The sequence below is a fragment of the Ailuropoda melanoleuca genome, chromosome 2, assembly GCF_002007445.2.
Source record: "Ailuropoda melanoleuca isolate Jingjing chromosome 2, ASM200744v2, whole genome shotgun sequence".
Lineage (NCBI taxonomy): Eukaryota > Metazoa > Chordata > Mammalia > Carnivora > Ursidae > Ailuropoda > Ailuropoda melanoleuca.
The window spans coordinates 169,999,585-170,016,971 of NC_048219.1; the positions used below are offsets into that span (position 1 = coordinate 169,999,585).

Here is a 17,387-nt window from a genome sequence, read left to right on the forward strand (position 1 = left end):
ACACCCGTGAGCACCCTCTAATAAATAAATAAATCTTTAAAACCAAACCAAACCAAAATTCTATTAAAGAGTCCCTGTGGAACAGAGAAGCTTCCAAGGACTGGACTAGAAGGAAAGAGTGAATATTAATCTGTAGCACAGGCCTGAAAGGTCGAGCTGCCCTGGAGCCTGCATCCTATCTTCAGCTGATTCACAGCACTCCCTTACGCCATCTCATCCAAGCATTAAATGCTTAAGGATTCTAAGCAATACCAACTTAAAACGCACGGTGACCGTCTGACTACACGTTATATTTTTACGTAAAGTTATGTTAAAATCATTAAAATAGGAAACATATCAGTTCAGGCTGGAGACAAAAGGCTGTGTAGGTTCCCCCTTGGTTTTTCTGCTCTTGAACTCCTTCCTCCAGCCGGAGGAAGACTAGAATACAGAGACTCATGCTTGCACGTGAGCACCCCGCACTCCCCTCCACTCACACGTTATCTTGTAAAATGCTTTTTTTGTGTGACCCGCTAACCCTGCTCCTCTCGTTCTAACTAATTTTCATAAAATGGAAACCCATGGGATGCTGATTTCACCTCCAAAATAAAAGTCCAGAGGCGCCTGGGTGGCTCAGTCGGTTAAGCACCTGCCTTTGGCTCGAGTCCCGGTCCCAGGGTCCTGGGATCGAGCTCACACTGGCCTCTCTGCTCAGCAGGAAGCCTGCTTCTCCCTCTGCCTCCCGCTCTCCCTGGTTGTGCTTTCTCTCTGACAAATAAATAAATAAAATGTTTTTTGTTGAAAAGTAAAGTAAAATGACTCATTTCAAAGCAACAAAGTTAAAAACCTAACAATCGAACAATCAATCTACTAAGCGTATAGTCTGGTGAGACAAACCACACTGTCCTTGCCTTCTGGAACTGGGAAAACAGTTTAAGCGGTGCTGAATTTTCTATCCGTGAGGAGGGGTACTTCAAACACATCTCAGAAACACTATTTCCCCTTTTAAAAACTCATTAAAAAAAGAAAACAAAAGGTCTTGAATCAAAATGTTGACCATACCTTCAAAAAAATCGAAATCTTGTAAGTCATCAGGTAGCCGTGGCAGGACGTCTGAAAAGTCCTCCTGGTTCAATTCCAAGTCATGTGGAATGTCAGTGATCTCATTGGCAATGTCATCCGGCAACTCATCAGCACTCAGCTCTGGCGTGGATGGGCTCCTGGGGAAGACGACATGGTTGGCCCCACCACTCCCCTCTTCCCTTCCCACCAGTGTCCCCAAGACAAGTTCACTGAACATGAAGATGGGAAATCCTAACTCAAACTTCTCCTACTTTCACAGAAGGAAATGTGAAAGCAAAAGGAAGACCTTGCCATTCACAGTCACATATTTCTGCAGCTTTTAACCAGGTATGAAGAGAAGGCAACCACTTCGAGATAGTATTTCTACTTCAAATTACAGAATGAATTAGAATCTTGTGCACTGTGTCTCCATACTTTTTAGTAAATTTCAAATCTAGTCAAAATAATTTTTAAAAATAACATAAACAGATAAACAGAGATGCTAAGCTGAAACAGAAGCCTCATTCATCTGGTGAAAATGCTAACCCCTGTCAAAATCAGTAATGTAATAGAATTCTGATGGAATATTTCTGTTGAAACATATATGGAGTTTGTTAAAACAGAAAAATCTGAGAGTGGACAATTAAATTCTCAATTTCGGCATCTGCTTTCAGGGTTATAACCAAAAGTTTTATTTCGGATCTTACTCAATCAAATATTTGGTAAAAATTATACTGGAAAACTACAAAGCCTAGGCTGATCTATCGAATGGCTTCTGAAGCCCAGCTGCAACACTAGAGAAGAACGTGAAGCTGGAAGTTCTGAGCACCATCAAGCATAGGAAGGACACATAAGCCTCTGCCATCACTGACCGGATCTGAGCAGCCTCCACTGGCAGTGAGACGCTGGTGGGCATGCTGAGGTTCCCTTGGGGTACTGCAGGGGGAATGGGTTTTTGGGGTCGACGAGGTCCACGCCTTCTCTTCTTCTTGTGTTTTTTGGTAAGTGCAGGAGGCTTGGTTTTTTTCCTGGGTTTCCTCTGCTGCTGGTGCTGAACTTTACGGGAGCTATCTCCTCTCAAGAAGTTATCCTTCGGAATGAATAAATGGGTATTTTTAAACTGAGATTGTTTGGGAAAAACCTAACAGCTACCTGAAAAAAATGTATCTCTTAACATTCTAAGGGATGCCTAAAGCATACTGCATGCCTACAACTACGCATAGCAATAAATAACTGAATGAAGATTTCATTTTTTAATTTAATCCAAATCAATTCAATATACACATACAGTTCATTTCATACTTAAAGACACTGTGAGACCATCGCAGGCCAAGGGGCAGAAGCAGGTGGGTAGAAGGGACAGGGGGGAAAAAAAGACATTGGGACAGGTGCTGTAGTGTACAAGTATGATGAATGAAATGTAACTGCACTCTCAACTTACTCTTCTATGGGAAAAACATGAATACAAATATACATAAATACAGGACAGAGAAAACAGGATAGTAATGACCTTCTATGGGCATACAAAAGGAAAATCAATTATTTTTAGTTTTGCATGATTAAAAGGAAATGGCACAAACAAGACAAAAACAGGTATGACTGGTGCTTGGGGTGTGGCGAATGGAGGATGGAATATGAACGTAAGCTGTAAAGATTAGGGCCAGATCATATACAACTTTAAATACCCTGTTAAGGATTTTCAACTTCATCTTACAGGCAATGGGAAATGATTTTTGATGAAAGGATTAACACAACTTGACAAATGTTTTGAAAGAATTAACTAGGCCAGTAGCAATATAAAGGGACAGACAGAAGAGGCAAGTGGAGGGAGACATTATTTCCAATCAGAGGGCCACTTCAACAGTCAATACAAGATAAACGACTACGGGCAATGTGAGTGGGAATGGAAAAGCAAGGCCTGTAGGGACAGAATTCTCAAGATCTGACAGCTCCTTAGATGTGGTGAGGATGAGGAAGAGAGCACCTGAAGACATCTCTAGCTTTCCAGCGTTGACTGTTAGATGATAGCATTAATTGGAACAGAGCACATACAGAATAAGGATTCAGAAGAAAAGTTAAGGAATTCAGTCTGGCTCACAATCTGAGGTATGACGATGACCCCAGGAGATAGAAAACGGTATAAGGGATAAGGAATGGGACGGAGATGTGGCCTCAGAAATCACAACACATAAGTCCTTCCAGTCACTGACACGGGCCAGGCAGGCAAGGTAAAGAGAGAAGACCATGGCAGTGTTCTAAAACTGTTCCAATTAAGTGAGTTCCAATTAACTGTTTTCCAGAGAAAGAGCCAGCCAGGAAGAACAAGAAATTAACAATAACCAGCTTTCTTCAGCTGCCACCCTTCAATCTGAATACTGTGTTTCATTAGTTCCAAGATACACATTGTAATATCTCTGCAACTGAGGTGCGTCTTACAATAATGGCATCTTACAACTGCTGCTGGCGTTGCCTACATATGTGCAAAGACGGTAACAGTTCTTGGTACTGTCGCTGTTTGAGTCAGGACATGTGCGTTGTTGGTTTTACATGAAGAGGAAAAACCGCGTGTGCGAAAGCACAAAGAGAAGTAGCGTATACAACTGTCATTAGTGAAGCAAATACTCATTATTGAAGATCTGACCACAATTCCTTTTTTTTTTTTGCAAAGCAACCAAATGAGAAAGGAACATAACCACAAAGTAGATGAAACTGTGTTACAGTTGATGTACGTAGAAAACATTGCCTTTCCCATATCAAGTAATTCAGCAGAAACCAGGAACATTAGAAAAGATAAAAATCTATGCCTAAGTCTAAAGAAGCTATTTTGATAAATATAAAACAAATAAGTGGTAAGAAATGCACTGTGCCCCATTTTTAAAAATTTCTTGGTATATAAAACAATCGTGGTTTTTACAACTGATGTCACCTTTGATTTAATTAAGAACTCGTAACTAAATACATAAAGAGTACCAACAAGTTATTTGAAAACTAATAACTAAAACTAGTTATTAATACAATCAAATTCAAGACAAGAAAGAATAAAATTAAAGTATCAATTCAGGAAATCCAAAAGAAGTTTAATACTAGCCAAATACTTGGATCTAAACACAAATACAGCCTCTGAAGACACAAATGTACAAATTTATAAAACAAACAAAAAAAAGAAAGGCTGTTTCCCAGCGTATGCAGTTCTTTGGCTCAATACTTGAGGTCTATTTTTATTATATTATATCCCCTGTTTATACCCACCAGGCTGCTCAGCATCCACCCCAGGCTCTCCCTCTAGGACCAGTGTGGACTTTAGGCAGGAGAGTTTGTCTAGCCCACAATATCCATGTCCTACTTGTAAGACACTCCGGAACCGGCTAGTTCTGGTTCTAGGTGTGTCTTACTCTCCTAAGCTTATGCCTTGTAGCCTAACAACATTGTTGGCAATGTGCCAGGTACTCCACACAGAACTGCCCCTGACTGAGGCCTTGCCATGCTCTTGGTAGGCCCCCACGTAGGTCCTCCGGAGAGCTGGAGCTCTCATGCCCTACAAGGCTTTCCCCATGCCATCTGTTCATTGCTTACACTATTCACTCCCAACTTGCTCACTGTCTCCCTCCTTCTACTTACGTGCCAGGACACTGCATTTACTAACTTACCATCTGTTGTATGGGTTCATACTCATCGAATACCATGTTCTATGTGCCAGCTTGGACTTCCTGTAGCTTGAGCTGTTTCTACCAATGGCTGTTCTGTCCAGTGGTTGAACCTAATTCCAAAATTCAACCTTTCCCAGCCATGTGTCTGTTATTCAACAATTACTTACCGAGCATCTTTGTTCTAAGCACCGGGGATATAGCAATGAACAAACAATGTTTCTGCCTTTGTAAAATTTACATTCTAGTAGAGGGATACTGGCAATTAACAAACTAATTTAAAAAATATATAATACTAGGCTGATATCAATGTTAGGAAGAAAAACAAGGTAGAGTAAGAGGATAAAAAATGACAGGGTAGAGGGGAGATGGAAGACTTCTTTGCTAAAGTGACATCTGATTGGAAACCTGAACGAAGGAGCGAAGCATGCAGAAATGGAGGAAAAGAGAAAAACAAGTGCCAAGCCCATGAGGTGGGAGCAAGTTTAGAGTGCTGAAGCCACAGCAGGAAGGCTGATGTTGCTGGCACTCCAAAGGTGAAGGGGGGTAGAAGGTGCCGCTGGAGAGACTGCGAAGACCAGATCAGCAAGTCTCATAGGCCATGGTGAGAATCTTGGATTGGATTCTGGATGTGATGGAAAGCCACTGGAAGGTTCTGACCAAGAAACTAAAACGATCACATGTATATTCTCCAAGGCCTGCTCCCATGGCCACCTACTGTAGGTTTCTAATTATAAGACATTCTGGAAAATCTGAAACTATAGGGGCAGGAAGACTTCAGCAGAGACAGAGGAAGGGGTAGAATGCAGGGGGGCAGCACAAGAGAATGTGGGGGGTTAATGGCGTATCTTGATTTTGGCGGCGTCTACAGAACTGCGTGTATTGTCAAACTCAGAGAACTGTGGACCAAAAAGAGTGAATTTCACCATATACAAACTCAAAGGAAGTAGAACACACGCACAGCCCGCTCTGGCTGCTATCTGAACAGTATGTCTGGGGGTGGGAGGACAGGGAGGAAGGGAGACCAGGGAGGAAGCTATGCTAGTAATCCAGGCAAAGGCGAGGACAACTAAGGCTAGAATGGTAGCAGTCAAGCTGGCACAAAGTGTTTGAATTCAAGACCGTCTGAAAGCAGAGCCCAGAGATTTGTACGGTTTTTATCATGCAGTGTGAGCCTCTCACTGTGGGACTGATGGGCTACTAATGTTTGTTATACTCAGCTGTGATTTTTAACTTAACAGTCCTTGTTACCCATTTAGCTGGTGGCAACACCAGGATCACAGCCTTATGCTATTAAATCCTGGTCCAATGGCCGTTCAGTTACCCTGACGCACCCCTGAGACTGCAAAATGCTTACAGAGGGAAGGAATGGTCTCACTCAGCTTTTTAATACATACACCTTGCATACTACCTAGCAAATAGCAGAACTCAGCAAGTATCTGGGGAAAAACAGTAAAAATGTACTTAACATAGGAAAAACTGGCTTTTGGCTGAAATTTCTTCAAATATCTAAGACATTCACAAAATTATATATAAAAAAGCAAAAATCTAAAGAAATGGGGAAAAGAAAGCTTAAAAAATCTGTTAAGTATAAGAAAATGTACCTTAAGGAGAACGGGGGTATAGAATAGGGATAGATAATAAACAAAATAACCAGAGGTAAGTAACTCTAAATACCTTCTAGAACAGTTTTTTTTAAAAAATGAGCCTATGAAATTAATTCAGTGGATTATGACCAGCATATATATATATATATTTTATATACATATTTATATAGTAACATATATATTTACACACACACATAGTTTGTACTAAGTTAAAAATACTTTCTACTGTGGATTGCTGTTGAAAGTTTCAAAGTCTCTGCTGCAGAAAATAAAATCGGAACTCACCATTTTTTTGGCATGTTCTTCACACAGAGGGGTCTGGTGTGTAATGTCGAACACGGGCACAGAGCACTGCTGTCCGTCTGCAAACTTGGCCGTGCAACTGGAGAAAAGCTGCTGAGAGCGGTTCAAGAGGATATCTGTGGTTTTCAAAGTTAGGAATATAATGCACTGAAACTGAAATTATTTAAGTTTTCAATTTTTATATAAAATCCACTTCTGGGGCACCTCGGTGGCACAGTTGGTTAAGCACCAAACTCCTGGTTTTGGCTCAGGCTGTGGTCTCAGGGTCATGGGATCAAGCTCCGTGCTCAGTGGAGAGTCTGCTTGAGATTCTCTCTCCCTCTCCCTCACTGCATGCACGCAGGCTCTCTCTCAAATAGTCTTTAAGAAAAAAATCTGCTTCTTTCCTTATTTGTGTTTACTAAGAATTAAAATTTTCTTATCTATAAAAGCTGAAGATCCAACCCAGCTATTGATATGGGAAATGATAACTGCTGAATTTATCAGAAGATACTTCTGAAGGAGTCTATTTTGCTAAAGGTTCTCCTAATATGAATCTCCTTTATGGACACTCTGATTTTTGTGATTTGGAAAAAGCAGGGTCGTTTCCTTCTTAACACACTAACTCCTAGAAGTTCCACTATAATGGTAAGAAATACCACTTTCTTTTAAGGAAAACTTTCACATATAATACTCATCAAGAAGAATAAAAATTTTAAGATATAATTATAAAAACTCATCTATCCAAATATGACTTTTCAATTCCCATTTCTAACACAAAACTCGAACTTACAATTATGAAAAATTACTTCTAGATCAAAACTTTATCATTAAAACTGAAACATCAGCTTTACTTCATCAACATTTTTAAATGTCCAAACTTCAGCCCCTAGCTACATTTCCTCAAGATGTACTTTATACCTATCAAGAAGTACCTGTTTTTCCTTTATACTTTTATAGTTAAGGCTATTTATAAAATCTTTACACTGCATAGAAAGTGCTGCTGAAATAGTTGTGAAAATTTAATGCCAAGAACAGAAAGGAGGGCCAAAAGTCAAAGATAATAAAGACGACCAAGTAATTGCTACTGTATAAATTTTTTAAATGCTACTCAATTTTAAATGTTTAATAAAAGTAAGAGTAATAAGATTTCATAACCAGCCTGAAGCCCTTTACCACAGGTTTTCCTCAAGTATATTCTGTCTTAATGATCTTCTTTCCTAGTCCGTGATGTTTATCGCTCCTTCATTTCAAATCAGCACTACACTCAATACAAATAGCAAAAGGCACACTGTAAAACTACCTGACCTTCTTGGAAGACTAAAACCAGTTTCTGAATAATAGGATTCGATTTCTCCATCAATGAGTGTTACAGTTGCTTCCTAGAAGCCATGCAGAACCACTGCAAGAACAAGATTTCTTTTAATTAAGTGACGGCCACCAGAAGAATCTGCTACTTTCCATCAATTTTGCAGATTCTGATGTAATTCCTGAATAAAGAATCACAATGATAGAAGCGGGGAAAAAACTATCCAGAAGACATCATGAAAATGAAAAGTTATATCAACATTTTAAACATTAAGTAGTTCAGATTTCAAAAGTCATTCACTTGGGGCGCCTGGGTGCCACAGCGGTTAAAGCGTCTGCCTTCGGCTCAGGGCGTGATCCCGGCATTGTGGGATCGAACCCCACATCAGGCTCCTCCGCTATGAGCCTGCTTCTTCCTCTCCCTCCCCCTGCTTGTGTTCNTTAAAAAAAAAAAAAAAAAAAAAAAAAAAAGAATGAAATACTAGCCCCGAATGAGTTACTACTTTTCCATGCACACGCAATTCGGTGAAGAGGATACGCTGGAAACAATGTCTGGTGAATGGAAGGGCTTTGTTAGGGCACCGTTCACCCTTCACGCTTCCACTGCAGGCTGCGGGCTCCGCCTCCCTCACCTTGGTCCGGCTGATGCTAAGGAAGCAAAGAGATAAAATTAATTTTTAAAAAATGCTTTAAGGATCCAGAGCAACTTTTCAACAGTAGGCTGGCAGGTTGTACCACCATTTTACCTTTCTACATTCTTTAAATAAAAGGTCACTATGAGTTACAATGACCAGTTCCAGTATTTCCCCATCTACTGACAAAACAAATAATTTTACTATAATCCATTTTAACTATGCCTGTTTTTTCTTAAGTGACATTTTGGTTCCTTTTACTTCACAAAGAGGCAGTGAGTAGACAAAAAGTGATGAAGAACGGATTAGATTAATCAGACCTAATTGTGAATCTGAGCTCTACCTCTTCCTAGCTGTGTGACCTTGGTTGGACAAGTTACTCAACCTTGCTTAAGCAAGGTTAGCAAGGAAGCAAGGAAGCCTCAACTTCCTCACCTATAAAGTGGAGATAAGAGTACCTTTGGCTGACAGGTAAGCACCAAGAGATACAACACATCTAAAATACTTATCATATCTAGTAGTTTAATAACCTAGTAAATGGTCAGTGGTTGTTAGTTACTGGTATTATTATCCTCATTAGATTTTGGTCATGTGAAGTTGCTGAACAGTAAATGGGCAAAAACTTGATCTGATATAGGAAGAACAGAGAAAATGACTGCAGAAGTGGTTGATTTGCTCCCATCTTCCAAAATGAACTCATTTGGGTATATTTAAACTTTTTTAAATATGTGCAACTCCATCTTTCATTAAATGTTATCTTGACTCTATATAGTCCATATTTAAATATTTGGTTCTTGTTTTTAAATTCATGAGTAGGCAATGCGTTCACATGGTTCCAGAAAAAAACAAAGAAAAAAAGCTAGGCAACAGAGTGTCTCCTTTCTACCTCCCCTTGTTCCACTTTGCCATTTCTCACTCCCTCTGTAGTAAGTATTCATTTTATTAGTTTGTGGATCTTTCCACAGTAAATACAAACATTAAAAAATAAAAATAATTAATATTCAAGTTCTTAGAAGTACAAAAACTGTCCTGTGTCATTTGACTCTCTGAAGCATGACAAACTGGCAGGACTTCACACGTGTCTGAGGGTAGAAAAAGAATCTACGTATAATATACTGAATCACACATCAGGCATCAAAAATAAAGTATCTTTTGAATTGTTTCTATACCTAAGGGTTTCAATAAAATGATTTACACTGATTAGAAGGTCATATAGAACCCAAATTACATATGAATTTACAGAAAATCTGAATAAACTTTCTACTCTAACTTTAGAGAACCAGCTGCTGCCACTGAAGCTGCTTTAATTAAGGGTGGGGAAGGGGGCCCTTAACGTAGGTCTGTAAAAAGGATATACAATATCAAAAAATAAGCTGTACTACTGTGGCAGCTTACCCCAGTTCTCTTGGTCTAGATTTAAACAGAAGGCAGCTCTCTATACTGAACGGATTATTCCTGTGGAGCACTTCAACAATCTGCTCAGCCACTTAACAATCCTCGCGTACAACACATTCTCTCGTTTTTCTTTATCCTAGACTTCAAAGGGAACTACCGATTTCATTCTGTAAAATTGCTCATATGTTCCAACTCACCAATCTATCTCTCTTTTTTTTTTTTTTAAGATTTTTTATTTATTTATTTGACAGAGAGAGAGAGACAGCCAGCGAGAGAAGAAACACAGGCAGGGGAAGTGGGAGGGGAAGAAGCAGGCTCCCAGCAGAGGCGGCTGATGCGGGGCTCGATCCCAGGAATCTGGGATCACACCCTAAGCCGAAGGCAGACGCTTAATGACTGAGCCACCCAGGCGCCCCACCAATCTATCTCTTAAACAGAAAAATAAACTCGAAGTCAGCATTTCAATACCCCCCTGGATAATTAAGGTAAAAATGCTGATGTTAGACGGATTTTTATTATCTGAATAATCCCAACAAAACAAAGGGAGAATTACCAAAACATTTTGATGTTTTTAATGTGAAAACGCCTACTACAAGCTTGCCTTTTGTATGATTAGATCCCCCTTTTACAATAAAGTCTCTACACAAACACTAGTCTCTACAGGATTGTCGGCTACAAGATACTTAGGTTTGAGTTTACATACTTAAGCTATTTCAGTGGTTTATTTCACATATTCACCAATATATATGACAAAGCTATTAGATGAGAAAGAATAATGTTATTCAGTTTAGATCCAACTATACGTTAAAGGATACCTATTAAAAGGCAGCCATTGAAGTTTTAACTTCTAAAACATCTAAAAGCAATTTTTTAAATGTCTTTTGTGGGACTAGTCTTTGAAAGCAAAGAAATAGGGGGCATCTATCCAACTGACAGCTGACTTTTATGAGACTAAAATATAATGTAAGGTAGTAAGCTATCAATCATCAACAAACGATTATGGCTCATTGTTAAACGATTATCAGTGAGGCACCGGGCAATAAACTTTTTACTAATCATGAGTGACATAAATAAATGACATCAAATAAATTTGAGAACTGAATATTAGAGTTCATCTTGGTATTTGTTTAGTAATTAGTTAATTATCACGACTTTTTTTTTTTAAATCACTAATGGTGGTTTGGGAAATGTTTTGGAAAAAAAGGGGGGGGGGACTGATTCTGCCAGTTACCAGTTAAAAATCATAGATAGAGTTTTTTACACAAATACTGAATTGTCCCAAACTGAGAGTACAGTCCCTTACTTACATCTTTGACAAGGTCATAATAATGTACTAGATTCAACGTATACAATGCTCTACACATACAGATTGCTTCGTGCTGGACAAAACTAAAGTCTGCTGAAACCGTTCACTTGAGAGCATTATCTAATGCAAAGGTTAGATACCATTATTTTAAAACCTATGTCAAACCAAGTGAATTCTTTCAACAAATAAGAGAACAAAAGTCTCTTCACTTATTTAATTCTATCCATTCGTTCATCAATACTGGAGATTTAAGAACAAAATGTACACTGTTCCTGCCCTCACAAAAATGACTGTCTAGCTTGGGGATCTTGGGTGGCTCTGTTGGTTAAGCGTCTGCCTTTGGCTCAGGTCATGATCCTGGGGTCCTGGGATCCAACCCTGTGCCGGGCTCCCTACTCAGCAGGAAGTCTGCTTCTCCCTCTCCCTCTGCTCCCCACCACCCCCTCAGCTTGTGCTCTCTCTCCCTCAAAATAAATAAAATCTTAAAAAAAAAAAAAAAAAAAGACTGTCTAGGGTGACAGAAATATTAGTATACAATTCTACAATGAAGCAAAGTGCAGAGAACAATAAGCATATATAATCAGGGCACCTAACATAGTGTAACCTGGGAATGTTTCTATGAGAAAAGTTAAGTCTCTGAGTAAGTAAGCTAAGACTTAAAGGATGTTCTAGAACAGACACTACCTTCCCCCCTGCACAGGGGTGGGGGCTCTAAGAGTGAGGAAATATACTGAAGGCAGCAATCATTACACAGGTATATTAGACACACATACAAAGTTTCAAACAACCCTAAATATGCCAAGCAGCAGAAAACTCTTATGGGCATAGTATTTTTCTGATATTCACAACTGAAATATAGGTTATTTTTTTATAACAAAGAAAACGAAAACCAAAATACGTAAAAGTAAAATAAAATTTCAAAAAATATATAGGTATGTAAAAAATATGATCAGAGGCTATAAAGCAAAGGTTATTTTTTTTTAGTTTGTTTTAAACTTTTTTCCTCAGTGACTCAAGATTACAGAAAAATCAGAATATACAGATTACTAATTTTTTAAAACTTTATCAATAATCCCTACCCTCTAGAGATAGCCACTGCTAATATTTTGGCATACAAACCCCTAAGAATGTGTGTGTGTATATCTCAAGGTTGTTACCTGAAAAAAAATAGTAAGTAAAAAGTGTGAAATAATAAACTCCATAAAAAACTATGCCTTCTGGGGTGCCTGGGTGGCTCAGTCAGTTAAGCCTTTGTCTTCAGTTCAGGTCATGATCTTTGGGTCCTGGGATCCAGCCCTGCACAGTGGGGAGCCTGCTTCTCCCTCTCCCTCTGCCCCCCCTCTCTATTTGTGCTCTCTCTCTCTCAAATAAATAAATAAAATCTAAAAAAAAAAGAAAGAAAGAAAGAACAAACTATGCCTTCTAAATTTGAAAATTATTTTCTCAATTAAATATGAAAAGATTTGGGAAATTTTTAATTCAGTTAAGCTAGTATTTTTTTAAAGAAGATTTTATTTATTGGAGAGAGAGAGAGAGAGAGAGCGGAAGCAGAGCAGGGGCAGAGGGAGAGGGAGAAGCAGACTTCCTGCTGAGCAGGGAGCCCGGCACGGGGTTGGATCCCAGGACCCTGGGATCATGACTAGAGCCGAAGGCAGACACCTAACCAACTGAGCCATCCAGGCGTCCCTTAAGCTAGTATTTTTAAAAGATACATAACCTAAATAAGTGACTATGATTTAAGTTTTCACCACCTAAACTAATTTCCAAAATAATAACACCAAAATTTCTTCATTGAAATATCAGGTAACTTCTACCATGCCCAATATACGGATTTTCAGTCAATAAAACAATATGCACACATTATAAACCATGCTTTCAAAACAATTTTTAAGAACATAGGGGAACAGCTATGATGTATTTTTAAGGGAAAAAAACTGGACATATAGCTCTTAAAACAGCTTAGACCCAGTTTCACTTAAATACATACATAAAATAGTTAAAGTCCAAGGACTGACATCCATATTACGAAGCCATTAAAAGTCATGTTTTAAAGAATCAGTATCATGAGAAAATGGTCATAATTCAATGTTACATGGGAAAAAGTCGGAAATAAAATATACATATGGCATGATCTCAATTTTGCTTTTTAATACAAATACATGGCTTCCTGGAGATTTCACACACACACACACACACACACACACACACGAAGAAAAAAAACTGGAAGGTGACAATCAAATGTTCACAGTGCTCATTCTCTGTTCTGTGCATGGTGATATTATGGAAACTACCCCCCCTTTCCTGTAGTTTTCAAATTTACAACAAGCAAATACCTGGACTATAATATAAATAGAAAAGATTTTTTTCCTCCAAAGAAATGCAATGTAATAAAGTATTCTGAAGACATACTATGGGATAATGGAAATTTTAACAGAACACATGTTGGAAAGAAATTTTTTAAAAAATAATTAGAAAATGTAAAATACTATTTCTGTAGTAAAACAACTGTGAATATTACTTTTAAACAATACATGAAATTTCTAAGCATTGTTTGTTTTTTTTTTAAGGCAGGTGGCATTCTCAAATACTTTACTGAATAAATTCTAGTCACACTCTGGCAAAGCGACAGCAATGCTTTTACTGACAGCTCGTGGCGATGTTCTCTTGCCACATGATGTAAAACTTTATCTGAGCCCACAAAAGCAAAATGCAACGCTTCAACTTTCCAGGCTTAAATGCCCGCTGCCCACCGTGCCTCAACGATCCCGTCAGAACCCAGAGAAAACGGGCAGGTGGCCGCCCGGGGCTCTCACCTGGTTCGGCTGCACGCAGCTCTCTGCAGTTCCTGCATTAACTGACCAGTACACTCTGGCTCTCGGCTGGCCGCCTGCAGCAAAGCTTTCCTAAACGTGTGCCGGCATTTCTTTTGACGAGATTCTGCCCGCTCCAGGCGGCAGAGGTGCTTATATTTCTGCTGAAAGTAAGTGCAAAGTTGGGTCACCCTGGAGCTCCTACTCTCCGTATCATCGTCATCTGACCTGGAAAGGGCAGGGAGAGAAGGGAGAAACTGATCAAACGTGAGGCTCGGTTTAGAGAGGGGAAAGGCAGGTCAGGAAGCTGGTTAGATGCGCAGGGTTAAAACTGGTGGCAGATGAGCACACACTTTATGAAATTAGAGGAGAATTCCAGGAGAGCTGAAAGTAAGTACCATATTTCGACAATACGTAAGACAGCAGAGACCACCCAGTGCTTTCAGCGGCTTCAGTTCTCAGCACATCAGAGCTGGACACAATGTGCCCGGGTCTTCCAAATCTTAAGTGACTAGGGGTTCTCAGGAAGAAAACAATTTCTTTACCTTTGCTTACTAAAAAGTCTGAGTAAACGACATGGCAGTTATGAGGAAACACTCAGCATAATTTCATAAAAGATAGGTCATACCAGAAATAGAGCAGTGAATTCCAACAGTGCCTTATCAAAGAGCTGCCCTTTTAGACGTACTGCTTTTAACTACCCTTTTCTTGCTAAGCACTTACAGAATGTTGATTGTAGGGGTCACAATCATTCTACAGTATTATTTATTATTATTTTTTAACAAAGGAGATATCCTTTTTGAACATTTTTTAAAAATTTATTTGGGGGGGCAGAGCGAGTGAGAGAACGTGAGTGGGGGGGCAGGGGCAGAGGGAGAGGGAAAAGCAGACTCCCTGCTGAGCTCAATCCCAGGACTCTAGGATCATGAGCTGAGCCAAAGGCAGACACTTTGAGGGACTTAGCCAGCCAGGAACCCCTACTCTGCAAATATCTGGTCTAAGAAGTAAGTCCTAAGAAACATGTTCTCTTCAGTACAGTAACTACTACAAATATGCCAATTGAAGGATCTTACTTCAATCTTTTCATTTATTTAACATTCAACATTTGCTGTTGTCGATTACGTTGAGTATTACAAAGGAGAAAAAAATTTAAGCAGTTTGCAATGCAGTTTAGACAAGATAAATGTATCCCCAAAGTTAATTCAAAAGACGATCGAATCAGTAACTAAAAACCGTGGGGCAGGTTGACCAATGATTCAAATATCTGACCTTCATTCAGCAAAATCTAGGAGCTTTTTCTAGTTTGAGATCCCGAGACCCAGCCTAGATCTACTGAACCAGAATTTCCATGGAATGGGGCCCAGGAATCTTTATTTTCAATTGTTCCCTGAAGTCCCATAGCACGATTCCATTCGGGAGTTCTGGTCGAGCCGGCAGGTACTATAAATATCTTCAATGTGAGGCAGAGAAAGAGAGAGAGGTATAGATATGGCCCAAGAGCTATTAAAGTTCACCAACAAGACTGCTGGATGAGAGAATTTGTAGAGGAGATGCCAGCAGAACTGAAGTGAAGAAAGGCTAGAATTTGAAGAGAAGAAAAAGGGTACCTCACACGGATAAAGGAATAGAAGCCAGGCTTCAGAGATGGACAGGACAGGGAACAGTAAGTATTAAGTAGCTCGCTTTGGCTAAGACGGGGCGTCCACAGGGGAGCACGGTGGGTAAGGCAAACTTTCTAAACCTAAACACTAGATAAAAGCAGTGTTCTGCTTTTATTCTGCCAGCAGTGAAGAACCTCATAGAGTCTGAAGAAAACAGAAAGCAGTAACAGAGCTGTGCACGGGCAAGATGACACGGTCGGCAGGCAGAAGTGAGGAAGAGACAGGGAAGAGGGCAGGGAGGAAATTACTATAGAACTCCAGGCAACAGGTAACAAGAACCCACACCAGGGCGGCAGCCGTGGGACTGCAGACCTCGCCAACTGGGATGGGAGGATGTGAGGGACGATCACACCGCCGTTTCCACACCGCCGTTTCCGTCGCGAAGCCCCAAGAACAGCAACACGAGCAGATCTGGGGCAGGAAATAAATTCCATTTCAGACGTAAGAAATGTAAAGTACAGATGAGGTATCAAAGGCAGCAGTGGGAAAAACCGTTGGAAATGATAAAGAGGAGCACAGCGACGGAAGGAATACAGACTTCAGAGCCAACAACCAGCAACTGAAGGACAGGGGAGGGACTGTGAGTAAAAGGCCACAGAGATAATAGAAAGAACAAGACCTGTAAGGGCCATTATCATAAAAGAATTAACTCAATTTGGTGACTGGATATGAAGGATAAGAAAGTCAATAATGACTCAATGACTTTGAACTTGCGTTAACTAGGAGAATGGAATGGCTATTAATAGAAAAAAGAAAGAGAGGAGAAACTGCAAGTTGTAAAAGGAGAGTAAAGCTCATGTAGATTGTCACTTGCCAAAGCTGTTACTTGAGAAGGATCTATTATGGCGGCAGGACAGACCAGATCTGCAGTTCTCAGGCTGACAGCGGCTGGACAGATGCGCCTGGATGTGGACGCGTGCTCCACCATTATGATGCAATTTTCAAAGCTCATGCAAAAGTTCCATGCTGATCTTACTGCAGACCAGTAACAAGCCGTTTGCAAACCTGCACAGGTCCACAGACCACCCCCGGCATGGCCCTTAACTAGAAAATCTCCAACACGCCTCCCACTTCCAAGATGCTGCAATACTCGTACTTCATTCACACCTGGTTGTGGAGGAAGAGTCGCGCTGCGGGAGAGAAAGGCCAGTGGCCATGATATACCAGCAGTGACAGGCCGGCCACCTACTGCATTCTCAGTATGCTGCTTTCCTCATCTGTAAAATCAGAGCGCTGGCTCACCTATCTCCCAAGTTGAGAAGAGATGAAAAGAAATGACCTATCCGAAATCACTATGTAAGCTCAGGTATTATTATTAGATACAGAAACCTATAACCATTAACTAAAATTAAATCACTTATTAAATACACACATGCAAAAAACTCATGGCCTAAACAATTTTATTACCATGAGCTCTAGCAATAGTAAAAAAAAATAATTCAAATCACATACAAAATATTCCAGATGTCAGAAAAGAGGGGAATATTCCTTAAAAAAAAAAAAAGATTTTATTTATTTATTATAGAGAGAGAGCACATAAGCAGGGGGCGGGGCAGAGGGAGAGAGAATCTCCAGCCGACTCCACACTGAGCATGGAGCCCAATGCAGGGCTCGATCCCGTGACTCCAAGATCATGACCTGAGCCAAAATCAAGAGTCTGACAATTAACCAACTAAGCCACCCAGGTACCCCAAGGGAATA

General features: G+C 39.9%; 1 protein-coding gene across 10 annotated transcripts in view; it reads right to left on the minus strand.

Moving 5' to 3' along the window:
* Nucleotides 1-17,387, minus strand: part of INO80D (INO80 complex subunit D) — a 66,929-nt gene that overhangs the window by 12,559 nt on the left and 36,983 nt on the right. For all 10 annotated transcript variants that reach the window (XM_034655041.1, XM_019801012.2, XM_002920495.4 and 7 more), the window contains 5 exons: nucleotides 14,029-14,253; nucleotides 8,421-8,530; nucleotides 6,578-6,711; nucleotides 1,914-2,131; nucleotides 1,042-1,199 (listed from right to left, as the gene is read on the minus strand). In XM_034655041.1, coding sequence (XP_034510932.1) covers nucleotides 1,042-1,199; nucleotides 1,914-2,131; nucleotides 6,578-6,711; nucleotides 8,421-8,530; nucleotides 14,029-14,253 — 845 coding nt within the window. The remainder of the gene's footprint in view (nucleotides 1-1,041; nucleotides 1,200-1,913; nucleotides 2,132-6,577; nucleotides 6,712-8,420; nucleotides 8,531-14,028; nucleotides 14,254-17,387) is intronic.